Source organism: Lagenorhynchus albirostris, chromosome 16, assembly GCF_949774975.1.
Source record: "Lagenorhynchus albirostris chromosome 16, mLagAlb1.1, whole genome shotgun sequence".
Lineage (NCBI taxonomy): Eukaryota > Metazoa > Chordata > Mammalia > Artiodactyla > Delphinidae > Lagenorhynchus > Lagenorhynchus albirostris.
In genome coordinates, this window is record NC_083110.1 from 30,525,921 (window position 1) to 30,551,409 (window position 25,489).

The 25,489-nt window shown below is 57.1% G+C and overlaps 1 protein-coding gene across 6 annotated transcripts in view; it reads left to right on the top strand.

Moving 5' to 3' along the window:
* ZMIZ1 (zinc finger MIZ-type containing 1) overlaps nt 1-25,489 on the top strand; it is a 239,751-nt gene that overhangs the window by 173,121 nt on the left and 41,141 nt on the right. For 5 of the 6 annotated variants that reach the window (XM_060126963.1, XM_060126958.1, XM_060126962.1 and 2 more), the window contains exon 8: nt 21,462-21,606. In XM_060126963.1, coding sequence (XP_059982946.1) covers nt 21,462-21,606 — 145 coding nt within the window. Of the gene's footprint in view, nt 1-12,054; nt 12,183-21,461; nt 21,607-25,489 lie in introns of those variants that run through there. The other variant, XM_060126961.1, reaches the window with a different exon arrangement.

The window sequence follows — 25,489 nt, forward strand, 5'->3', positions numbered from 1 at the left end:
CCCTCCACTTAGCAGTTGTGTGACCTCGGGCAAGTTACTGAAGCTCTGAGATGCCTCAGCCTCTGCAGAAACAGGGATGGTAATAGCAGTGACCTTGAGATGGCTGTGAGGACCCACCAAGTCCGTGTGCCTGGCACAAGGGATGTGTTTCATAAATGTTGGTGTTATGCTGGGGTAGGAGGGACGGTCCTCCTACTGGCCTGGGGGCCCAGGACAGAGGCAGTCACTGCGCCTGGCCCTGTCCTGCCCCTTCTCCCATGCAGGCACGCCCTTAGCCCACTCAAACCAGAGGGCAGACATGGAGCTCTGAGAGGGGGAGCATCTCCAAGGCTCTAGGATGTTCTTCCTCCTCAGACGTGGCCAAGGGCATCTGGCCCAGCAGCCTTTCTCACCGCACCACTCCAGGGACTGGGGGAGGGGTCTGGGAAGGCTCGCTGGAGCTGACCCCAGAAGGCCCTTCCCATCCTTGGGAAGATGACTCTGGACCCTCCCAGACCCTCAGGAAAGGGCATTTCGTGGCTTCCTGGTGAAATCAGCCCAGGCTCTCCACAGCTTCCTTTCTGCCTGTCTCAGGGATGGCAGAAGAATTCTGTGAATATTCTCAGAGGTTCCTGCAGAGAGAGACTTTCAGATGGTCAGTGTATCAAAGCACTGTAGAGTCGGGACACTGCCGGGAAGTCACTCGCCTCTCAGGGCCCCCACTTTCCCCATCTGAAAAATGGGTTGGTTGATTCCTGTCTCCCTTGGCGTGGGGACTAAAGTCCAGGCTGGGTCTCTGAACCCTCACAGTCCCATCTCCCGGGCACAGCTCCTGGGCAGGGAGCACCTCCCTCGGTTGGCCTGGCGCCTTCCCCCTGAGCTTCAGCTTCCTGTCAGCAGCTCTGCCTCTTTGGGGGATTATGTGGGGAGGGAGAACACCCCGGCCAGGTGGCCTTACCTTACACTCCCCACCGAGGGTCCTGACTTCAGGGTACTAAGTAAACAGGTCAGATGTTGGCTCTGAGGTCACGGGTGGGAGCAGGGAGTAAAACTTCTCTGATGTTTCTAGAGCGCTTCGGGGTCCAGGAAAGTGCTTCCACCTGTGTGGTACCATCTCTTCCCGGGGGGTGGGGGATACAGTCGCTGCCAACGTTGGGCAGCCAGGGGGGCTGAGGGCGGGCGGGTCGTCAGGGTGGCCTTGAGGCTCCAGCCCTGGCCTTCCACCCTCAGAGTGTGTCTTTGGTGCCCGCCAGAGACCCTCCTCTCCATTTCCCTGGCAGTGCCTGAGGCGGTGTGGGGTCCAGACCATAGGATCCGGGGCTTGGTTAGGGGCTCCTGAGATGATACTGTGACCCTAAAAGGCGATCCACCTGCTGATCACCCAGCATGCCCTGTGTGGACGTGCAGGCCTGCACACGTGCACACACGAACTCCTGGCCCTCCAAGGTCCCTCTCCATTTAGACAACTTCATTGTAGCTTAAATTCTCATTTTAGCCAACTTCGTTTTTAATGTTGAACAACTATCACTTGTTTGTATATACTTCAGAAGCAAAGTCCCCAGGGGAGAAGCAGTCTGTTTTCTTAAGCTGAATCCTGGAAGCCCAATTAGGAGTGATCGTTCCACTTCTAAGGTTTTCCAGAGGCTGCCTGGCATGCCCTGCTGAGCCCCTAATTAGGCAGCCAGGGCGCCCCAGTTCAGGGCCCAGCCCGGCTGGGGGTAGCCTGTTTGAGGGCCGGGCCGGGGCAAGTTCAGGGCCTGAACCCAGGCCCAGGAGGTCCCTCAAGGGATGGGGAATGGTCCTCTCCTCCATTGAAGGAGGGCCAGGCTTACTGCCCTCCATTCCAGGGCCCTGGCTATCTTTGAGGACAGCATGCAGGGAGCAACAGCAGAGTCGAGGCACCCTGGGTTTGAGGGAAGCCATCTCATCGGGTCTGGGTGGCCTTCACGCCCACACGGATGCTGGTGGGAAGGCTTCCGAGTGCTGTTCTTGCACTAGTCACTGGGAGGCCACCTGTGACAGGGCCCAGCCTGCCTGTCACCCGTTCACTGTTGATTCATCTAGCTGATTAGAGAGCCCGGTCTGTGGGCCACCACGGTCCTGCATCACAGTCTGTGTGACACTCAGTACCATGGGGCCCAGGAGAAGAGGGTCCAGCCGGGTGGGCCCAGGAAAGGCTCCCCTGGAGAGGGGAGGCTGAACCGTGAAATACAGAGGGCGGTTCAGACAGGTAGAGAAAAGGGGCATCGAGCCTGGAGGCTTTAGAAACCAAACACTTAGTATTTCAGGCCGTAGTCGTGATTTTCAGTATGTTGCCTGATCTCTTTTGCTGGGGAGGAAGAGCGTGTAGGAGAAAATAAACATATGCCTGCAGCCTAGGGGTTAGCTGGAGCTGCACACACAGCTGGTGCCTGCTCGCTCCCTGTGAGGCCTTGGCCTCCAGCCTGGGCTGGCTCGGCCCTGGGGTGCCATGGAGTGCCCGTGGCTGCCCTGGGAGGCGCTGTCCCTCGCCCAGCTCAGGCCTGTACCCTGCAGCCTCCGGGAGGTTCCGGTTTCTGCCCGCCAGGTGGGCGGCTCCCCCCTCCCGCCCCCACCCCCATTCTCCACAGCACACTGCTCGCAACACTGCCCTGCTTCTGCCACCTGAGCCCCCCAGGTGCCATCTGCCACCCTGTTTTCAGGCGGCAGGTAGGCGGCCTTGGGGCAGGGCGAGGAGCACGCAGGCGGATCCCAGATGGGGCAGGTAGTGCCTGGCCTGCTACCTGGCACCTGGGTTGTCCCCACCTGCCTAGGAATAGGTGAGAGCAGGTCTGGTAAAGTATGGGTGTGTCTAAGGGGTCCTCCTGTCTCTCTTGGCATCTTTGCATGTATGAGCTGTAGGGTCTGTCTGGCCCCTCTGTGTGTATCTGAACATCTGACCGTCTCTGTCTTGAGCCTGGCCATTCCCTAGGCATATCCCTGCCCCCCTCCCTGTGTCTCTACTCCTTTGTGTCTCTCCGCCTGCACCTTGCATCTCTCTCTCACTGTCTCTGCGTCCCTGCCTGTCTCTCTCAGATCCGAGCCTGGTGAGGGTGCCTTTGCCATCAGAGCCACCTCCCCCCGCGTTGGGTTGCTCTGCTTAATTTCATTTTCCCGGGGCTCCAACTCACAGAAATAAATCCTCCCTCCCCACCCCTGCACTTTTTTGATTTAACAAGCCTGCTGCAAAACAATAGTGATTTCCGCATCGATCATAAACAGAAGTGATTACCATACAATTACAGCCTGAACCATCAGCCTCCATGCAATCACTGAGCCGCATTGTAAATAGGAAGACAATTGCCTGCAGAATTACCCCCAAATTGGTTTAAGTGGCAACAAAAGAGTGTTGGCATTTTGGCATTTGGGGGAGGGGGAGGGGGAGTGCTGGTGGTCCTGGCAGCAGAGGGTCCCCACTGCTGTCTTCCTTGCCTTTGTGGAGGTGACCTGTGAGGGCGAGCTTTCCCCCACCTCATTCTTTTTGCTTCAGTTATTGCTCCTTGCCCATCTTGGCACCGTTTGTTATAAACTCATTTATACTAATGTGCGAGTGTCTAAGCATGCCTTTGACTGGGAGAGTGGAGACGGGTGAGTCTGGGGGGACGGGATATTCCGGGGAGGCCTCCTCAGCTCCCCTGATTTCCCCTCTCCCCAGCGCCACCTCATCTCTGCTTCTTCCAGGTCACTTCATCCCGCTAGGCTCTTCTGGCCTGGCTCCCACCCTGCGGCCTTCCCTCCCCATCTCCCAGCCTAGTGGTGGTCTCCTGCCAGGAGGCTCCTGCTTTCTGTCCAGGGCAGCCTACTCCCTCCTCCAGCTGCAGCGTGTCCCCTGCATCCTCCGCAGCCTCCCAGGCCAGCTGGAGCCCCTGTGCCTGGCCTCATGAGCCAGGGCAGCCCATTCCTGGGAGTCTGCCAGCCACCCCTGCAGCAAGTTCCAGCAGGGGCTCGCAAAGCATGCCTCCGCTGACCTGGGCCCGCCCCTTTCCAGCCGCTGGCTTCATGAGAAGTCCTCTGCCAGCAGGCCGTCTCTTGAATGTCTGGAGCCTGGACTCCTGAGCGCCAGCCGTTTCTGCAGGGGGCTTGTCTTTGCTTGGGAGGGGATTTCTTTCCAGGGTCAGGCTGCTCTGAAGTTACCGGGAAAGCCTGCCCACTGGCACACTTAGATTCTATCAGATTTGTGCAAATCCAGGTTAGAAGTGCTTCTGCATGTTCATCTGATCCTCGCAGAAGGATCAGCGCGTGCTGGTGGTTTTATTCTCGTTTTTGACGGAGGCGTGATGCGGCTGGCGCCGGGTCACACAGCCCACCGGTGCGGGGTGAGGTCTCGGCCCCTACTGGAGTGCTTGTTTCTAGGTGCCATCTCTCCAGCGTTCTCAGACCTACAGGATGCAGGCTGGTTGTGGTGGGGTGGGTCTCACCTGGTCTCTGACCTGCTCTGAGAGCTCGGACAATACCAGTGATTTGAACAGGTCCCAGTGAGTGACACTTGCGGGTGCCGAGTTCTGCTCACACGTTCATTAGTGCCTCTCATCCCCACTACAGCCCTGTAAGGGATGGTCAGGCCCCCACTGAGAGCACTTGACTCACTCAGAGCTCAGGGTCCTGGTACGGAAGCTAGTTTGAGGCATGTCTGCTAGCCTTCCAGCCTGTGCTACCCGTCATCCTGTAACGCAGAAGGCAGCCGGGGTTCCCCGGGCTCTCTCACTGGTCCAGGTATCACCGAGGCTCCCTGTCTGGTTGCTCCCTGCCAAAGTCTCGGGACGGGGCCCCATCTAGAGTTGGTATATTTAGAACCCACAGTTCTGTCGGCTGCCCCAGCTCTGTCCTGCGCTGGGAGGGACGTCAGTGCTGCCCTGGGCTTGGCCTGAAGGGCTGGGGTGAGTTGGGCAGGGGCTGGGGCGACTCTGAGTTGCCCCTGTGTGCCTGGCACCCACCTCTTCCGCACTGACATTGAGAGGAAACCAGTCCAGAGAAGAAGCTGGTCAACATGGCATCCACACACCATGGTGGTCCCCGCCTGCCCAGCCGACCTGCCCTCACGTGCCCCGTCCCTGAGCCTTTGCTCCTGCTGCATGTCTCCTGGGTAGCCAGGTGTCCGGTGGAAGGAAGGGGAGTTCAAAGGCGCAAAGACCTGCACTCAAGTTCTGTGTCTGCCACGTCATGCTTTGTGCCATCCTTACCTCTGAGTTCTGCTTCTTTTTCTTTATAACGGGACTGTGCCCGCCCTGCTGGACGACTGAACAGTAGAGGTGAGCATGTTATCAGATAACAGCTGCTGTCATCCTTGGCCTTAGAATCCAGCCCTCCCTCCGAGAAGGAGGGGGCCTACCCTTCAGTGAGCATTCGTCATGTGCAGAGCTTTGCGCTGGGCATTTTAAGGCTGCCTGGTTTGATCCTTCACCACAACTCTGAAAAGACAGCCACCACTGTATCTGCGGTGTCCTACACGGGAGCCAGAGCCCCGTGTGGGCAGTCACACTTAGATTTAATGAAGTAACGTTAAATACAACGTAAAGCTCAGCTCCTTAGTACGGCAGCCACGTTTCAAGGGCTCGATAGCCACGCGTGGCCCATGGCCCCTGTTTTGGGCAGCGCAAAGATAGAACATCTCCATCACTGCAGGAGTTCTGTTGGACAGGCTGCCCTGTGTTATCATCCCCTCTCACGGGTGCGAAGTTGAGGACTAGCTCAGTGACACGTCACACTCAGGGTACCAGCTGGAGGAGTGGGAGCTGGCGTGCAAGCCTGGGCCCCTCAGCTGTAGGACACACTGAGCTCTCCTTTGTTGCCAGATCTCATACCTCCCCACACACCCTCCGTGGGACCCTCAAGGGCAAGGACTGTGTTTGCTCTGCATCCCAGTGCCCAGCCTAAGACCTACCCCAGGGCAAGCATTCGGGGCAGTGTTTGCCGAGAGGGCGATGGAATGAATGACCGAACAGACACTGCCTGCTGAAACTTGGGGGCACACTTCATTCCCCTCCTCCAGGAGGATGCGCAGAGTCAACTGCTGAGGAGTGACGGATGGCCCCTCTCCCGAGATAAATGTGGCAGTCAAGGTAATCGGATTGTGTGTGACAGTCTCATTTGTAGGCGAGGGTAGGAAGCGCCCAGCCATGCCTCGCCCCAGCCGCCCATATTAGTTTAATCAAATGCCTAGTATCTAAATGACTGGGCCTCAGTGATAGATGATGTGAGCTTTGCTAAATGCTGTTGCCCTGTCAAACCCAGCTTCTCAAGGCCCTGCCTGGCTCCTGGGAGCTCTCATTTGTTTTTTCTTACCTGGTTATCTCTGAGTGGGGCAAGGAAGGGGGGCTCTTGCGTCTGTCTTAAATCTCTCGTTTTTCATGGAGGAGGAGGAAGAGGCCGGAGCTGGGGGAGGAGTGAGATGGAGTCACCTTCCGCCTCTTCTGAGAAGCCTTCCTGGGTGGCTGCAGACAGTCTAGGGGAGCATGACTCCCCAGAGCCCCTAAGCTTGGGCCTCACCATGCACCGTGTGCCTTCTGTTTCGTGCAGACTCTCCCCTCCCCTGTGCTAGCTAGCCTTTTCACTCTCTCCAAGGGGTATACCAGAAGTTTTTCCCTTTTATTTTGGAAAATTCTCAACTTTCCCCTTATGGTTAGTGGTTGTTGTGTCCTCTTTGAGAATATTCCCCAATCCCAAGGTCATGGAGGTATTCACCTATATCATCTTCCAGACAATGTATTATTTTGCTTTTTTTTTTTTGGTCTGTGGTGTGAGGTAGGGATCAAGTTTCCGGTCTGCTCATTGTGAGCTCTGAGCTCCTGCTGTGTGCCCCAGACCAGGCTGGGTCCTCCGGAGAAACAGGAGGTAGAAAAGGCACAGTTCTGTGTTCTAGGAATGACGATCAGTTTGAGCTTAAACTTGTGCTCTTAAAAAGGAGGCTGAGCCCAGCACGTATCACACGCCGCGCTTTGTGTCAGGGTGGGGTCTGCCCGTACCAGCCATGCCCAGGGCTTCTGGTAACGCTGAGTGTCACCTGTGTGTCAGATACTGTTCTAGGCACCGGGGATGTGGCGGTGATGCAGTACATGGAAACCCCTGCACTGGAAAGCGCTTTTGCTCTTTGTCCAGGACCACACAGTGGGGCATCAGATGAGAAATGACATGAAAAGTAGAAGGTAGTAAGTGCCGCAGAGGAGGGTCACAGAGGGAGCCAGGTGGCGGGGATGGTACTGCCATCTACAAACTGGAAAGGTCAGGGAAGCCCTCACTGAGTAAGCCAGTGAGGGCCGAACCACGTGGATATCCAGGGCAAGAAACTTCCAGACAGATGTTGCAAAGCCTCTGATACATGTAAATGGTGGAATAACTCTGGAAGGAAAACCAAAGCCGCTAGCCTGGTTCCCCTGGCGGGAGGAACTAAGATACGAGACTGGGGAGGGGAGACTGCATTTTTCAGGACATACCTTTTTTCTACTTTCGTATATTTTTAATCACATACACACCTTACTTTTTCAAAAATTACCATTGAAAAGTAAAGCAGGGAGGGTGGGGAAATGTTACAGTGAGGCGGAACCATCAGATGTACTAGCAAAACTGTGGCTTTGGAGGCCAGCAAATGTGGGTCCTGAACCCTCTTCTGGCCTCTGTCTGAAATGTTAGCTTTCTAAGGAGGCTATTTGTGCATTACTTAGGTAAATAAAAAGTCATTTTATTAATTAAAAATCAGTAGATCCCACTCTGTTGATTGTTTTGGCTGGTGGCCGTTGGGCGGGCTCCTTAACCTCTCTGAGCACCCCTTTCCTCCTGGAAAATGGGGGTAGTGATCCTGACATCACAGGATTGTCAGGAAAATGAACAGAGGAAAAGAGTGTGTTGAGTTTCTGCCCGGCCTGGAGTTGACCTTCCCGAGGGCATGTCCTTGGATGACCTGGCCCCCTGCAGGGCAGAGGCAGAGAATCTATCCCTGTCCTCAAGTTCTCCAACGGCTTGGGACCCCAGGAAGGCCCAGGCTTTGCATTCCAGCTGCCTCAGAGGCAGATGGATTTGCTCTGGACCCCCAGGCTGATGGCCATCCAAGACCCTGTGGCCTGCTGGCCCTTCACAGCCCCCTCAGGATCCAGCCTGCCCAACTGGTGTCTGCTCGGCTGGGACCAGCTGGTCTTCACCAGCTGGTCATCTGGCTCTGACACCCTCCCTGCCCCAGTGTCTCCTCCTCTCTGGGCGCTGTGTTAATTTTTTCATGGCTTCCCTCAGAGGCAGAAGGCAGAGAGCTGTTTCCTGCAGGGAGAGAGCAGGCGCTGGGGGCGGGAGGAGGGAGGGAGGGAGAGCTGAGTGGTGATTAAACACTGCAGAGGCCTAAACAAATGACGGCTCCCTCCCCCAGCTGCTCTGGGAGAGAAACATGGAGCCAGAGCCGGCCTGAACTGCAGATGGCCCAGGCTGCTGTCTGCCCCCGCCTGCCTACTTGGAGCTGCCCTGGGGCTGCTTCCTAAGAGCCACAGTGGTGCTGAGCCCTGCAGGAGCCAGCTCAGTCCTTAGGGCCACTGTGAGGCAGGCCCCGAGGCAGAGAGGGTTCAGGGCCACACCGCTAATGCACTAGGGAGTGGTAGAGCGGAGACGGTTAGGCAGGGGCAGTAGTAGTTACTTCTTAGAGTGCCAGCCTGAATGAGACGGCGCATGCGAAGTGCCCAGGACGGCACCTGGCCTGAATCAAGTTCTTGGTCCACAGGAGCCACTGTCAAGGTTGCCCCTGTTACACCTTTAGAACAGCTGGGTGAGATAGGTTGCCATGCGGGTGAAGAAACTGAGGTGCACACACCTACCAGGGTGTTGCCCGGGACCACACAGTCCACACAGCGGATTAAACCCAGGCTCGCCCACTTCTGACTCCCTGCCCAGTGTTCCTTCTTGTGGACCAACGGCGGGAAGAGAGTCAAACCTCCAGAGCCTTGAACACAAAGAACGGGGAAGTCAGCAGCGGGGTGAGAGGCCATCTGCCAGGCCCATGGCCCTCCTGGCCGGAGAGCTTGCCTGAAGGGGCGAGGGAAGAATGGCGCCCTCCCACTGTTCATGCAGAAAATGGCAACTGAGCTCACCCCTCAGTCTAGAGCAGTGGTTCCCAAAGTGGGGTTCCCCGGCCCAGCAGCAGCAGCATCACCCGGTAACTGGTTAGAAGTGCAAATTCTTCAGCTCCACCCCAGACCCACTGAATCAGAAACTCCACCGGGAGTGAGACCCAGCACTCTGGGTTTGAACAAGCCTTCCAGTTGCTTCTGATGCACAGGCAAGATCGAGAACCCCTGGGCTAGAAACCCAAGTACTTCTGTCCTGCCCTGGGCCCTCGCTGTCCAGGCCACAGTCACCCAGACATCACCCAGGTGTGCTACACTCTGAGTAACAGGTGCAGCCAGGAAGCAGTAGATGTAAATGGAATTCGTATAAACAATTCTTATTTTCATTGCAACAAGGCAGCTGGATATTGAAAGAAACCTCACAGAGAATCATTTCATCACATAAAGGAGCTTCTGCAAAGAGAAAACTCCTCTCTCGATTCCTGCCCCCTCCCCCCTAAGTGTTCTATAAATTCAGTCTCTATGTCAGGTTTTCTTCAAATGGTGTCTACCTATACATAACTAAAACGAGGAGCCAGCCTGCTAAAAGCATTGCAGATAGTCTCCAAAATACATCAGGGACCGCTGCAGTTTAGAAGGAGAGCCCAGTGGGACAGATGGAGGCCAGTTTGGTGCTTTGGGCAGCTGGGTCATCCACTGCCAACCCCTGCTGGGCACCTGGAGGGGTCGTGCCAGCCAGGCACGGGTGGTTTCCAGAGCTCCGTCAAACATCCACACTCAGGGGTTCTCAGAAAAGGAGTGGAGTGACCGATTAGGAAGCTAAGACATAGACTCCTGAAACGCGCAGCTCTCAGCTGCCCTTGCTAGATAAGCAGATAAGAGAGCAAACCCTGCAACACAGTTCTGGATAGGGAACCCACCGGAAGGTTGTCATCCCCCACAATGCGGGGTCCGGAAGCAGCATCTGAGTCTGCCACCAAGTGCTGCCCGTGGGGCCAGGTCACGTGCCCCTGAGCTGATTTCCAGAGTGCCTGTAGGTGGAGCGGAGCTTTGCCTCCGCCTCTAAGCCACCTGCCCAGTGCTCAGGCCTCACCCTCACAAGCCCAGAGTCAGGGGCAGGCATCACTGACTGCACTTCTTGTGCCGGGAACCTGAGATCCTTGGAGGTTACCAGGTCACTCAGCCAGGGGAAGCCGGGAAGGAGTGGGAGGGTTGGGGTCCAAATGCTTAGAGGCAGGAGAGCTGGGGGTCTGGTCAGCAGGTTTCTCCTGAACCTGCTCTTTCTCCAAGAACAGTGAGTGCCCTGAACCCACTTTGCAGTAATCAAGGGTCACCAGCAAAGTGCTGCTTGCCCCAAATCTCTCTCCTGCCCCCGTCACCACAGCACACATCCCCTTAGCCACTCTTAAGGGCTGGTAAGTTTTCCAGGTGCTTCCTTTATAGAAAGAAAGCTGCCCTGGGATCAGTCCGCACCTCCCTAAGGCTCTGACCCTGGCTTTACGAGTCCAGGCTGGGTGCAAGGAAACTGCCGTTTGAGGGTCCTGGGGTCTGTCACTGGCTCCTGGCTCCCACGGGAAGAGTCAAGGTCCTGAGATTGAACGTGGGGGCCGGAACGGATGGAGGGAGTGCTCAGCAAAGCCTCTCAGCTCTCAGACTCAGCCCTCTGGCCCTCCACAAAGGTGGGTGGTTGTGTGTTTGGTCTCGGGGGTCTGCTTGACCCTGGGAAGGGCCTGGCCTCACACCGACCACTCCTTCTTACACTGGGAGTGGGAGGACACAGCCAAACTGTGAGTACCCAGCTGGGAAGCCTCAGAAAAGTGAAGTACCCAGGGAAGAAATTGATTCCTGTAATCCCTCCTTAACCCTCGGGCTCCCTGAGAGGGGGCAACAGGCAGTAGTGTTTAACCCCCGGGAGAAACTGGCCACGGAGGAGAGAACAGGCTGCCCAGGTGACCTGCTGGAACGCGGGGCGTGAGCTCTGCAGGCAGGCAGACGGTGTGGCTCCCGTCTTGTCTTGCAGACGCACTGGGAGTGTCACGCCAGGGCCGGTGGCTTGGGGAGACCATCCTCGCCAGCCTGGGCCTCTGGGTCTCCTCTGTCCTGCTCAGGTGCTGCCTTGGAGCAAGGTGGAGGTGGGGAGACTATGGGCTCTAGGCACGCACTGCCCCCCAACCCCCATGCATATTCTCGTCCATCCTTGGGTAGCCAAAGAGGTCAGTCCTGTTGGAACCCGTGTCCTTCTGACATATGGGGTGCAGGTGCACGGAGGCCTCCTGGCCTCGAGATGTTGTGGGCGTGGCTCGGGGCCCCTCCCCTCTCCAGCTATTAATGCTATTAATGCTTTGCTATCAATGCTGCATAATTTCCAGCTGAGATGGTCTAGAGCCCCACGCTCACCCCACCACCAGCAAATGTCCCAAGTAAGATGGGAAGATCCCGCCTTGGTCCTGGCCTGCCACCGACTCAGGTGTGTCCTGAGCCAGGTTACTTAGCTTCTCTGTGCTCGCCCCTTATCTTTAAGATGGGGGTTGTGACTTCCCCACCACCAGGTGGCTAATGAGAGTCCAGGGGGCAAGGGGTGTGTGAGCCGGCCCCCCATGGGGGTGCAGTACACAGTGGCAGCTCCCTGCCAGCTGGTCTCTGCAGACAGCAATGCTTTGGCCAGTGCCCCTATCCAGGCCCATCCCTCAGGCTGGCAGTTCTGAGGGGCACCCCCAAGAAGAAAGGAGCATTCTTTTTCTGATGGAAACACCCCCTTGAGCTTGTTTCGGGTGTATTTTCAGTTGAATCCGAGTTAGCCAGGAAGGCCCAGAGGGTGGTGTGACCTGGACAAGGAATTTTCCAGGCTGGGATTTTCCTAAAGTCCACGGACAGGCTCAACCCGTCTGACATCTCTTGGGTCGCTCCGCAGGGTTGAGGGACGGCCAAACTGGTTTGGGGATCAACCCTGCCAGCAGCAGCTCTGAGATCCCCCAGAGTTCACTTCCTAGGGTGAGTTCACAAGCTTGGAGACGTCCAGCTCCTGCCAACCCCACCAGCCCTGGGGGACAGGTGTGGGAACACTGGTGGAGCATGCCAGAGGTCCTCTCCTGCCGGCCCAGACCATAGGACCGCAGATGGCAGGATCTGCCCAGTACAGAGAAGCAGGTGGGGCTGGGCGGGGCAGGCCATGGGCCTCCCTGTGAATCCTGGGACCAGGCACCACTCATCTGGTGGTCACCCTGCCCGTGAGGCTTGTGTGTGGATGAGGGGGGCAGGCAGAGATGGAGAGGAACAGGGTCACTCGGCCAAAGGGCCAGCAGTGGATCCTTCCTTGTTTTGACTTTCTTACCCACGGTGATGGGACGTGACAGAGCAGGCAGCAAAGTGTGGGAACGATCTAGAAAAGCCAGAAGGAGCTGAAACTCAGGACAGCATGCTGCTGCTTCTGCTGGTGCTGGAGCAATGATACGGCTGTTTTGCAGGAGAGCGAGATTTTCCCCCAAGGAAAACATCTTTGGTTTTATGTTCCAGGGGTCAGCTGTCAGGGCCACCAAAGTCCAACCTACAAGCCCCCAGGGAATGACATTTCCCGTAACCAGAGGGAAGTTCTAACCCCTCAGCTGCCCAAGCTGCTGAGGCTGCAGAGTCCTTCCTGCCCATCTGCCCACCTACTGGGCCCTGTCACACCTGCGTCTTGCGCACACCGGCTCTTGGACCTCAGCAGATCCACTTGCTGCTCTGGGCTCAAGGCCTTAGTAAATAGGGGCCTTGGGCAAGGTGAGAGCTCTGGAATCCCTTCTGTCTATAGCCCACCCTGGTGGGGAGGTGGAGGGTCTAGGATGAGCAGCTCATCCCACCCACGGCACCTGCAGGATTGAGAAGGGTTGAGGCTGGCTTCAGCCTCTAGAGACATGAGCTCGCTGTGAGGCCAGGGCCGAGTCATGGGGCAACAGACTTCAGAAAGCACAAGCGCTCACCCCTCTTTTACACAGGGTCCAGAGAGGGAAGGAAGTTACCTGAGGTCACACAGGAAGTTGGTAGCAGGCCAGGGACAACGCACTGGGGTGGTGCTGATTCACGGGAGTAGGAGGTGGGTAGGAGGCGCGCGGCCATCTCCCGGGGATGCGTCTGCTCCCAGGTGACATCCTGACTGGGGATGAAAGGGAAACCGTCCCAGACCAGCAGTGGGGCTGCTGTCCTGCGATGTGACTGGGGTTGAATCACCTCCTCTTGGGCCTCCATTTCTGCTTCGTAACACGTGGACAGCCTCACCCTTGGCCAGCTCCTCGCTGGGGCTGGCGAGGCTGCAGTGAGGCAGAGGGCACCAGATGGCTGGGAAAACGAAAAGCCTGTCCGTGTGCCCCCCATGATCCCATTAGGTCCTCCCATCCGTAGTGGGGTGCTGTCACCCCATTTCGCAGATACATACGTAGCCCCAGGCTGCCCGCTGGGTCAGTGGCCACGTGGAACAGATGTCTGATTTCCTGAGGCCCAACAGCCACTGCCCCTGACCCAAGGGCTCTGAGTCGCTGCCCCTGGCCCTGACCCTTTGTGGTCATGCGCATCCTGTGCCATTTCCTTGGAGGAGATGGTCCAAGAGAACCGGCAGGGAGGGGCCCCTTGCTCTGTTTCTGGGGCACCCAGCGCTGGTGGGCACAGAGGAGGATGGGCAGATAACAGTTCCGTGGACAGCTCTGTTCTCAGGGGTCATGGATCACAGCAGGAATCCTGACCTTGGCTCCTGTCCCACCTCTTGCTGGACACACAGGTACATGGGGACTGAGGAGGGGCCAAAGGTCTTCCCGCCGCCCAGGCACTCCAGAGGCAAGAGTCTGCCCAGGCTGGCCGCCTGCACTGTGTGGCCTCAGAGCTGAGTCAGAGTGAGCAGCTCCTGGGGCTCAGTGTCGTGGGGTCTCGGGTCTGCCCAATACAGAGTGTCTGGCAGAAACAAACATTGGGTATGGGCACCACTGGGTGCTTGGAAGCAACACTGCGCACCCAGAGAGCACCCGGTGTGAAGGAGGTGGTGTAAGCCTGGGCCCAAGACGTATAAGCGTTTTTTGTGATCCTCTTGGACACGGGTGAAAGGAATTGTATTTTATTTGAGCAGCAGTATGTAGACGGGGAGACAGAGAAACCTCCTAATAACAGAAACGAGAGTTTTTTCTTATCGTTCTTCCTGTATGCTCGGCATCATACTAGCATTTTACGTGTATTAGCTTGTTTAATCCTCATGATGGCTTAGGAGGTAGGTAATATTTATTATCCCCATTTTACCAAAGGGAAAACCAGAGCACAGAGAGGTTAACTAACTTACCCAAGGTCACACAGCTGCTAAGTGGCTGAGCTGGGGCTTGAACCCAGGCAGCCTGGCTGGAGTCTGTGCTCTTGGCCACTCTGCCTTCTAGAAGCAGAAGGTAGTCAACATTTCACAGCTTCTGAGTTTCCAGCTGAGACTCTGGCGCAAGACTCGCCATCTCTCACCTGTGGTTTAAAGCTCGGGCCCTTCCTTCATCTTAGGGCTCTTCACGCCAGGCCTGTGAAGAGAGGTTCCTCTTACTGTCTCCCCACTTTACAGATGAGATGGAGAGACCAGCCCAGGCCTGTGTCATCTCGGCAATCCCCTTCTCCCTCCCCTTTTGGGCCCTCACCATTCCTCCTTTTCTCTGCTAGATCTGTAGAGTAGAACCCTGGTCTCCAGACACAGGCAGGAGTCTTCACTGTTTCTGACCACCCCCCCCCCGCAACAAGCTTCCTTGGTTAGTGGTCCCAGGCAGGACCCCGTGTTTTAGGAGATGAAAGAGGAAGGTCAGAAGATGGGAGGGTGTGGCCTGGGCCTGGGGGGGGGGGGCGGGAGGAGGAGTAACAGCAGCATCCCCGGGGAGCCCTGGGTGAGGTGCTCTGGGGTCATCGGTGTGATTGACGCATCAATAGGAACACCAGTGCCAACCCATGAGTAGAGAAGAGCCAGGGCTGCAGCTGGCCTTCCAAGTTATATGAATGGATGTTGTTTCTGTAAACTGCTTGTTACCTTTCATTCCCCAGTTTGGACTGAGTGGCCCACTGATGGGTGTGCCTGTCACAAAACAGGTGTCACTTGACTTGGTTGTAGATTTTATTTGATGACAGCCCCAGCCTGGACACATGGGGATAGGATTCCATTCAGGGCTGATGGTCTCGGGGCCGGGTCCCCACCCCTGAGGAGTGGGGAGCTGCTGGCAGGTTTAAAAGCCACAGGGTGCCCAGGGTATTACCCTGATCCACTGGGTCTCAGATGCAGCGTGCCTGGTGTCTGTCCATCTCTCCTGTCTTCTGCACATTGGGTTATGTAGCTGCAATTCCATCTGTTAGTTGTGTGTTGGCTGCATAGCCTGTGCTGGGCGCCAGGGTTGCAGAAGTGAACCCCTCGAATCCCGTCGTGGCCCTCGGGGTTCACACTCTCTCTGTAGAGCCCCCAGCTTGCCCCGGGATAGCGCATCTCTCACTCATTTCAGCATCCTTTGAGCATCTACCGTCTCCCAGGCCCTGTGCAGCCTCTGGGGACACAGATTGGAAAGAGGTGAACAGGATACATTTGTGGAAAAATTCCTCGGCCGCCTTATAGAGGGCAGGTTGGCAGGAGGCGGGATTGGAGACTGAGATAGATGATAGGACGTGCTTGTCATAATTCAGGAGAGAAAGGACAAAGCTGCAGAAGGTGATAGGAGCAGGCCAGAAGCAGAGGGGACAGACTGCAAAGATAATCGGGCTGCAGTGACCCATGGGTGGGGCGGGGGGCAGTGCCCATCTTCTGGAGGTGGCTTGAGGTGGTCCTGGGGATTCGAGTGGATATGGGAACAGGAACTCAGATGTGCCAGGGAGGAAAGGAGGGGAAAGGGGGCGGAGCCCGGCGTGGAAGACTGGTTCTTCTGCCTTGACTCACCAGGCAAGGCCCGTACCAGGCTTCCCTGCTGGGAAAGGGGACCACCAAGCTTCTGCTGCCACTTCAGAGGGTCTTGTGTGGACAGAGTAAGCTGATGGTATGAAAGCATTTGAGAATGTGTCATTAGTATATTTCATTGACCAGTGACCCCCGTTGGCATGTTCCCAGGGGCTTTTTCTGCCTCCCTCTGACTTCCTTTTCGCCATCTCCCCCAGAAGCGTGGTTTGAGGACCCGCCGCCTGGCAGGCATACCTCCTGAGCCCCCCTGGGTCCTGCCCCATCCCTGGGTCTCAGAAACCCTCATCCCTTCCTCCCTCCCTCCCTCTTCACACACACACTGTCTCACCCACACACACTCCCACACTCAGAGCTCCTCTGTTCTCCAGCAGCCTTTTAGCTGCTGAGATGCCCTTGATACTTAATACGCCTTTGTTTCATTTGTTTCATTTTGCGTGTAGCTTCCCCGGGCTGCAGCACATTTGGTAATTCTCCTGCCTGGCCCTTACACCCAGGTCTCTGTACCGTCTTCCCCAGACTGCCTTTCATCCTCCCTGCACCCCCATGCCCCCATCCCTTCCCGATTCCCAGACCTTACCGGGAGTGAGTATCCAGGCCTCTCACTGTCTGAATATCCGTATGCTCACCTCCATAGGAAACAAATGCTGCTTTTTTTTTTTTTTTTTTTTTTTTTTGTGGCCACATGGCTGCCTCTGGTTTCTGGCTCCTTCTTAAGCCCAAGTCCTGCCTGGGAAGGGGCAGTTTTTTGCATTTCCCCGGGCGAGCTTGTCTGCCCCTTTGATGCTCCGACTCCCAGACTCCAGCCTCTGCCACCCCTCCACCCACAAGTGGCTCATTGTCTGCCGATTACTCTGCTGGTTTGGAGGACGCAGCTCCACCCTCCCTCCCTGGAGCCCAGGCAATTCCCAGAGGCAGCCGTGCAGCCTCTTCCGTCTGCCGCCTCTCTTAAGTAAGGCTAGCAGCCCCATACTGGTTCATCTGATCAGCCCAGCCTGAGTATCCCTTCTGCCAGGAGCTGCAGGTAGAGGCACATGCAGGGCCTGTCACTGTTTTCAGGGAGGGCACATCTGGGACAAGCCAGGACTAAGATGCCCCAGGGCTCTACTCCAGACCTTCCTTCATTTCTACATCTGGTTTCCTTTTACTTGTCCCTAAAGGACACTGGGGTGGCCACCAGCTGTAGGGGCAGAAGCCAGGGAGATCTTGGGGAGCAAATGTCGGGAACTTGGCTCTCCCCTGGTGCCCTCCCTCAGACCTGCGTCCTGTGCCCCTCCTGATTCTCAGACCCCATGCTCATTACCATTTCTCTTCCAGAGAAGTCCGTGCGGCCTTACCATAACACCCTCTGGTGCAGGGGCCCCTAGATATGTCTACTGGATCCCGTTAATAGGAGGTGCCCCCCTTTGTCTCACACACACCACTATTTTAGGTACGACTAGGAAAGAAAAACCTACCACCAGTCACACCATGGTATGACATCGACTGTAAGACACCTGCTGCTGGCAGGTGACTTAGTTGTTTAAGTCCATGGAACCCTGGTGTCCCTTGCAGCTTCCTGGATAAACTGCAAAGACAAGTGCAGGTAGTGGGAGCATGAGAGGTCAAACTGTCGTGTCTTCTCCCTGGCTGGAATCCCCTCTCCCTTCCACGGACCCCTCAGGGCTGCTGCTGTGTGGTCAGAAGTGGGCAGAGACACCAAAGCCCATCCTGTCGGTCACTTATCTACCAACCAAGGTCAAAGATACTAATCGTCATTGTATCAGTAGCAAACATACATAGAGCACCTACTCAGTGCCTGACGCTGTTCCTGTGCTTTGTGGTGGTAACGCAGCACATCCTTACAGCTGCTCTGTGACGTGGGGAGTAGAATTACCACCCCCCCCAGTTTAGAGGTGAGGAAACTGAGGCACAGGAGTTTAGGCGACTTGCTCAAGGCGTCACATGGGTGGTAGAGGCTGAGCTGGGATGGGTTGTGGAGTCCGTGCCTCACCAGCTCTTTGGGTGCTTTGTGAATGCAGAGGTGGGTGTACGATGGAGGGGTTACTTTTCTGGGGCTGCTGTGAGTTACAAGGTCCTTTGGGCCTCCGCCCACCCTCCCTCCCTTTTGGCTTCTGCTTGGATGCCCATGCGGTTGACTGGCAGCGCCAATTTACAGCTCACGTCCACTCTCTGAGGCAGGCAAGCCCCTGTTAAGCCCATTTCACAGATGGGGAGACTGAGCTCCAAGTAGTGAAGCAGCCTGTGTGAAATCTCCCAGCTAAAGAGTGTCAGGGCACAACTCAAGCTCAGTCCGTGGAACTCCAGAGCCAGGGCGCTTAGTCCCCATGTCCCACAGCCTGCTCACCACTGTCCCACAGGCCCCTCTCCTCCCCTCTCCTGGGGTGGTGTAGACACTGGTGCCGCCTCATCAGAGAGGCATGCTTGGCTCAGCCGTGTACAGACAGAGCAGATGCACACCCAGACACCTACCCTGCCAGGCTGTCTTTCTGTCCTTGCATAATCCTCTACCTGCCTCTGTCTGTCAGTTCTCCTGGGTCTCTGACTTTTTGGCTGCAAATCCCAATGTGTTATCATTAACCGATGTTTGCCGCAGAACAGCTTGTGTTGGTTTGCGCCATGATGAGAGCCTGCCCTGCGTCCGCCCGCCGTGCGTCTGCCCACGCGGCCTCTGTGCCAGCTGGCCACTCGGGCCAAGGGGGTGACAGGTGGTGCCTCCCTTGCTCGCTGTCCTTTCCCTCTTGGTTGTAGGAATGTGGCTGTCCTGGCATCTGTGCTGTGTCCTGGCTGCCTGATACCCACAGCACATCTGCTCACAGCATCCCAGACCCTCCCCAACCAGGCCCCTCTACACCACCAGCCTCCCTTTATTCTCTCTGCAGAAAACCACTCCACTAGCAATAGGAAGACAAGGGCCGTCCTTGACCAAGTAGGCGGGTGGCTTGTGACACAGGAGGAAAGCTCTGAATGCCCCCGCTGTGCCCCCACCCCCTCCCATGGCGTGCTGGCCCCCAGGAGGAGCGCGGGCTGGGAGGGGTGGCCGTGGGCAGGGCGGGCAGCAGGCGGCACCATCTGCGGCCATCCTTTGTGCTGGCAGCCGAGCGCTCCCTCCATCGCTGTGATCCGCCGGGCCTCGTGCTTGGCGTGCAAATGAGTTTCCAGATGCCCGGTGCCCCCCCGCACAAGAAGCGGTAACTAGGGGCCTGGGAGAAGAATGGAGCAATCTGGAAATTCATTTCTGTTTGTTCCAGCCTCGCTGAATAGACCGCTTCTCCCTCCAGCTGAGGCACATGTGTGCTGGGCACCCGCTTCAGGGGCGTTTTGCCACGGTTTCTGGGTAGACACACGCCGGGGGGGTGCCTCTCCTCTCAGGTGGTGGTATGGTGGGGCCCACAGAGAGGGGCAGGACACGGCTTTAAGACGCAGCTCGCCCACTGGCACCCCCTCCTGGAGGGAGAAACAGGTGCCCTGTTGGGAAGGGCACGGGCTGTATCTCAGCCTCGCTTTCCTCTCTGGTTGAGCAGTTTTGCACACCTGGTGACCCCGGCGGGACCCTTCACCACCCCACCCCATTCTCACAAAAACCACTGCCCTTCTTTTGTCCTTTGGTCCCCAGCAGACCCCTGGGAACATGGGCACCTCCCTCCCAGCCAGCTCTCAGCAGGACTCGATGGACGGGGTTCTCCTGCTGCTCCTAAAGATGCTGGGCCCCACTCACTCTGCACTCCTGACGGAGATTGCCTGGGCCACGGGCACGGGCAGAGCCTGGCAGGGTCTCAGAGGGCCCCCAGCCCTGCCTCTCGGGGCCTTGGGCTGATGGGGCAGCCTCTCCGGGATCTGAGCGGTTTGAAGCGGCAGCCCTGTGCTGCCACCCCGGGGCCTGTGTGTCTGTGCGTCCTCCCCCAGTGCCTGCTGAACGAGGAAAGGGGTGTGATTCAGATGAGGCCCGAAGCGTTTCTCATTGAATCAGAGGGGCTAGCGACCATGGCCTCTTGGTTTTGGCCTTTTGAAGAGTTTCATCTCCTCCCCCACATTCTGGTTCAGCCTTGGGCTTCACCACCAGGATGTGCAGCAGGGGCACCATCTGTGTGTCTGCCTCTCTCTGACTGTGGTTACTGTGAACGAATGACTTCACCTGCCTGAGCAGTGAAGCAGTCCGCTCATCTGTAGATGGGGATGAGAGCTGATATCCTGCATCACATGGGGTGGATTCGAGAAAAGGACACAGAAGCATGTTGCACGGCGTCCACGTGGGAGACCCTGGAAACAAGCAAGTGGGCTCTGCGTCCAGCCTAGTGGCTGAGCAGTCCTGGTTCAAAAGGCTCCTGGCTGCCTGACCAGGTCGACGCGTTCCAGGACTGTCAGATCAGTCTGGCTGATTACTCGTGGCAGGAGTGAGGCATTGGCTGGGCTGTGATCAGCCGTTTTTGCTTCCACGGTCTGCGCAGTTTCCCCTCCTGCCCCTGACCACAGCCCTGGAGGAGGGGCAGGACAGGGGTCATTACTCCTCTTTCCCTGCTGGCAAACTGAGGCCAAGAGAGGGTCTGTGAGCTCCTTAGGGTCACACAGCAAGGTGGTGACAACCCAGCCTTCCTGACTCCTGACTTCCCCAAACCTCAGCTCCTTTATGCGCTTTGGAAGGACTGGCCAGAAACACTGACCCCTGAGGGTGCTTTTGGCCTCTGGTGGCCGCACCGGCACAGTTCAGGATGAAAGAAAGTCCCCCAGCACCCAGTTCGTTCCGGTGGCTTTTCTCTTGGTTTCCGAGGCCTCCTTAAGCCTGGATGTGGAGGGTTCTCCCGTGCTTCTGCCTTTGGCGCCCCTGGCAGACTCTAGCTCAGCCCCTGGGCCACTCTCTGCCCTGGAAATCCTTTGTCCTTTCAAGCATCTGTGCCCAGCAGTGCAGGGACCTGTCGCAGTCCGGACCGGAAGGTGGGTGCACGTGTGCTCAGCGAGCAGGATACTTTTGGGGGAGGAGTGTCAGGGAGAACCCTGCAGGCACTCCTGGGAACGTCAGCAGGTTCCAGGAAGGATCCGGATTTTGTTTAAACCTTGTGATTTGGTGTCCCACGCATGGGGAGGAAGCCATGTTGAGCCCATTGTCCAGAGTCCGAGGGGGGTGGGCTTCACTGAGACGTCCGGGGGCGGCCAGCAGTTCCTGACCTGGGCCCAGGGCACAGGTCTGTGCTTGGCCCCTCTGCCCCTCTCCGGTCTCCTCTTGGCACCGCCTCTGCTGTCTGCTCTGTCGTCTTGACTCTCTCCTCTTTGCCGTTGCGGTCAGCCCTCCTCTGATCCATTCCTACAGTAACAGCAGCTTTTCAGTCCTCCTTCCTTTAGGTGTGTTAGCCCCACTATACAGGTGAGAACACTGAGGCCTCCTGAGGAGGCTTAGTGACTCTCCTGGTGTCACACCAAGGTGGAGGCGAAGCCAGCGTCAGGAGCACCCAGTCTGGGTGGGTGAGGTGGGCCGGGCACAGAGTGGCTGACCATCCTGTCCTTCCTTGCAGCCCTGCTGTCCTCCTGGTGCGAGGAGCTCGGCCGCCTGCTGCTGCTCCGACATCAGAAGAGCCGCCAGAGCGACCCCCCTGGGAAACTCCCCATGCAGCCTCCCCTCAACTCCATGAGCTCCATGAAACCCACTCTGTCACACAGGTGAGTGGGCATGCGCCACCAGGGGTGGGTCCGGGGCCCGCTTGGGTGGATGCTGGACAGCCCCCCTTCAGGCCCCCAGGTCTCCTTGGAAATGCACCTCAGGTGGGAGAAATGGGGTGGGTGCCCCTGAACAGCCGGGAGGATAGTACATTTTCTAAAATGCAATTGTCATGTTTTAAATCCTCGTGGGTGAGCGCTGTTTCTCCCCCATCAAAACAGAGGCTGAAAGCTCTGGGCTTACCCAGCCTGACTGCTTTGTCCCTTTGGTGGAGGGCTGTCTCTTCTTCAGGTTCTAGACTTCTGGCAGAAAGTTAGCCTTCCTGAACCCGGAGCCTTCCCTCTTTCCTAAGCAGGGTCTCAGGCAGGGCTGGAAGGGGCTCAGGAAGGTCACCGGGCTGGTGGTCACAGCCCAGGCCTTCCCGACAGGAGCCTTGTGCGGCTGGACCATCAGCACTGGGCAGGGCCACCAGAAACCCAGCATCACAGGTGGGACTGGGCTTGCCAGAGGCCATCAGGCACTGAGCAACTGTCCAGTCTGCCCTTCACCAGCCTCAGAAGGAGCACGTGGTCAGGACCGGCAAGTGCCCCAGTTCATTATCTCCACGTCCCTCGCTGAGCTGGGGATGTTCTCTGCGAGCGCTGTTCGGGCTGACCCTGGAACAACAGGGACTGTCATGCTGTCTGCTCTCCCTGTGCCCAGAGCGCACTGCAGGACACCTGGGTCCCACCATCGAGGCGCTGCCGGGAAGTCTGGTACTGGCCACGCTTTGTCAATCGAATTAGAGTTAGTTGATTCTTGGAGCCAGAAGGGAACTTAGAGTTCCTGGTCCAGCACCTGCCCAAGCAGGATGGCCCCCAACATGTGGCTGGTTCCCTGCCTCGGTCAGATCCTTCTCAGGGTCACTGCCTCATTCTGCCCTCGGTCAGGACTCTGACAGCTCTGATGCTTAGAATAGCCCCCTTCTGTAGGTGTTTCTGAGGACGGGGTACTGTTGGCATTTGGGCCAGAGTAGTTTTTTATGGTGCAGGGGTTTGCAGGGCATGTCACGTCTTGGTCCCTGCCCACTCGATTCTCCTAGTGACCCCCAGGCATTGCTAAAGGACTCTCACATGTTTGGGGGGTGGAGGTACCACCTGTGGTTAAGAACCACTGCTCTAGAGAGGCAAAACCCTCGTCCGTCCACCTTCCCCCTCTTGCCCCCCGCTTGGCTAAAAAGCCGCAGGTCTTCTCCAGCCGAACTGCTGCCCAGCCGCTGAGTACGGGCTGTGGCTGAGAGCAACCCAAGCTACACACTTTGCGTTTACCCTTGCTACCTTTTACCTCCTTAACTCTCCATCCTGCCAGAGTCATCCTGCCTCTCGTGATCCCACGTCTCATGTCCTTCTCAGCCATCCCTCCTCCCGGTCATTTCAGTAAAGCTGCCTCTGATGGCAGGCCAGCCCCTCCGGGGACCTGCCACGGACCCGCTTGGCCGTGACCGCAGCCAGCCCTTGGCCAGGTCTCTGCTGAGTTGAGCTGAAAGCATGAGACTGCCTGGTCCTAGGGTTAAGCAGATGAAGGGTGTCTCTGCTCCAGGAGCCGACTCTCACTGGTTGGGGAAATAAGACTCAGTGAGGCAAAATTGGGAGCTGGCAGGTGGAGGCAGGGTTAGGGTGAGTGACTTTGGGGTCCTCTAGGAGGAAGATGGCTAGGGTGAGACGGTCAAGAGGCCCAGAGGATATGGGCCTTGACCTTGAAGGACTTGGGCTGGAAGCTGGGCAGATAGCATCCTATGAGTTCGAACTGGCTTTCCCAAGAAATGCTATGGGCTAAAGAGCCACTGGCTGGTACCCAGTGCCCTGCCACACACACACACACACACACACACACACACACACACACACACAGTGCCCTGCTACACACACACACACACACACACAGTGCCCTGCTACACACACACACACACACACACACAGTGCCCTGCTACACACACACACACACACACACACACACACACACACACACACACACACACACACACACACACACACACACACACACACACACACACACACACACACACACACACACACACACACACACACACACACACACACACCCTCTTCAGCCCCTTGTATGTGCCCATGGAGTGCTAGAGAGGGTGAAGCAGGCGGCCTCTCAGAGAAGGGAGAGCTGTGTGCGTTGGAAGACGCGCTAAGTGTTGATGGGTAACAACACAGCAAGGTGACAGGCATTCTGGACCATATCCTACACCCCAAGGACAGAACTGGAAGGGAAATGCCCAGAGCAGGACAATGACTTGCCTAAGAACACACAGCCAGGGAGGGGCAGGGCGCCGAACCACACACAGCGCTCTACCCTTCACCCTCCCACTAGCCATTCAAGACCAGTGACGTGGTATCTGGTCATTAACCCGATCCTACGCCACACCTCGCCCTATTTCCCGATTTATGGTGGGACGGTTGAGACCAGAATGAAGTATCATCTGTTGAACAAGGCCCAACCCACGTCCATTCAGACCAGGGCTGTTCCGAGGGCGCATTGTGGCCTGTGATTAGAGATCGGCTGCTCTCTACCTGTAACGTCATGCGTTTCCCCAAGGTGGGGAGTCCCTTATTTCCAGAGAAACTCCAATGGGGTGCATCACTTTCTAAGTCCCTCATGTAATTTCCCAAACAAGAAGGAAAGAAAGTGGAAGAGAAAGTCAAATACTGTCACAGCTAGGAAAGTCTTCTGCCCGCCCTCCTCCACAGCTGTATTGAATGACTTGCAGGAAGGAAGCTTCTCTTCCCCTTTCTTTAAGGAGACCTCAGGCGGGGGGTGAGCTTAGGGACCCTGCGTGTTCAGGATTCGGTGCTCGGAGGTGTGTGGCTATTCCAAGACGCAGGGGTCCTTGTCTGAAGGTTCTGAGGACAAGCAAACAGGAGAGGGTGAGGGAGCCCGGATGCCTGAAGCCCCAGGCCGGTGGGCTAGGAGGCTGTGACTGTTGTATTTCTGTAGTTCAGGCGTCACGGTCACATCCATCACAGGCCACGGAGGTCGGCCCCACAGCATCAGTCTGTGAGTTGGGGCCTGTGCCAAGGGCCCCTGGAGCCAGCTTCTGAGCGTGCCAGTGGTTAGGAGGAATCCTGGGTACCCACACGTTTGGCTCGCGCTGTGGTTCGTGGAGCAGCCTGTGGGCTCGTCCCCGTCTGGTCCTGACCACTGAGCCGTCGGTGTGCCGTCCTCCCACTTTATAGAGGTGCGCAGAGCACCGCACAGGAGAAGGGAGGCTGGGAGAGGCCAGCCCAGGGCCGGAAGGGGCCTCGGGGCTGCGGCCAGGCAGCAGGATCCCTTCACAGGCCCTGCAGTGACCCAGACTTGTCGCCAACAAGTATTTCTGTCTTCTTCCAGATATTTAGTGAGTGGCTGAAAAAGCCGTTTGTGATGAGCGCCTTGTCCACGTGCAAGTCAGTGCCACAGCAGTAATGGAAAGCCTAATAAGTCTTGTGTATGCTCTTCATTTGGTTACAGTCAAAGTCCACTAGAGCTGGGGAAGCCTCCGAGACCGAGGGGTGCCACCCTTCCCCTCCAGGTGAGGGATTTGCAACCCCCAGAGGAGAGGTTCCTGGGAGGGGCCTTGGGGCTCCCCTCGGATTCTGGGCACGGCCCTGTGCTCCCCTCCAATCCTGAGCAGGACCCTGTGCTCCACTCCGTATAGCAGGCGGGGTACAGGCCCTGGCGCCAAGCTGCCCAGCATTGAGTTTCAGCTCTGCCGTCTTCCCTCTGGGTCACTTTGGGCAGCTCTGTATCCTCTCTCTACCTCCGTTGCCTCACAGGTAGCAATGGAATGACAGCAGCAGAGGACCTAACGCGTGTTGCCAGGCCTGGACACGGGGAGCC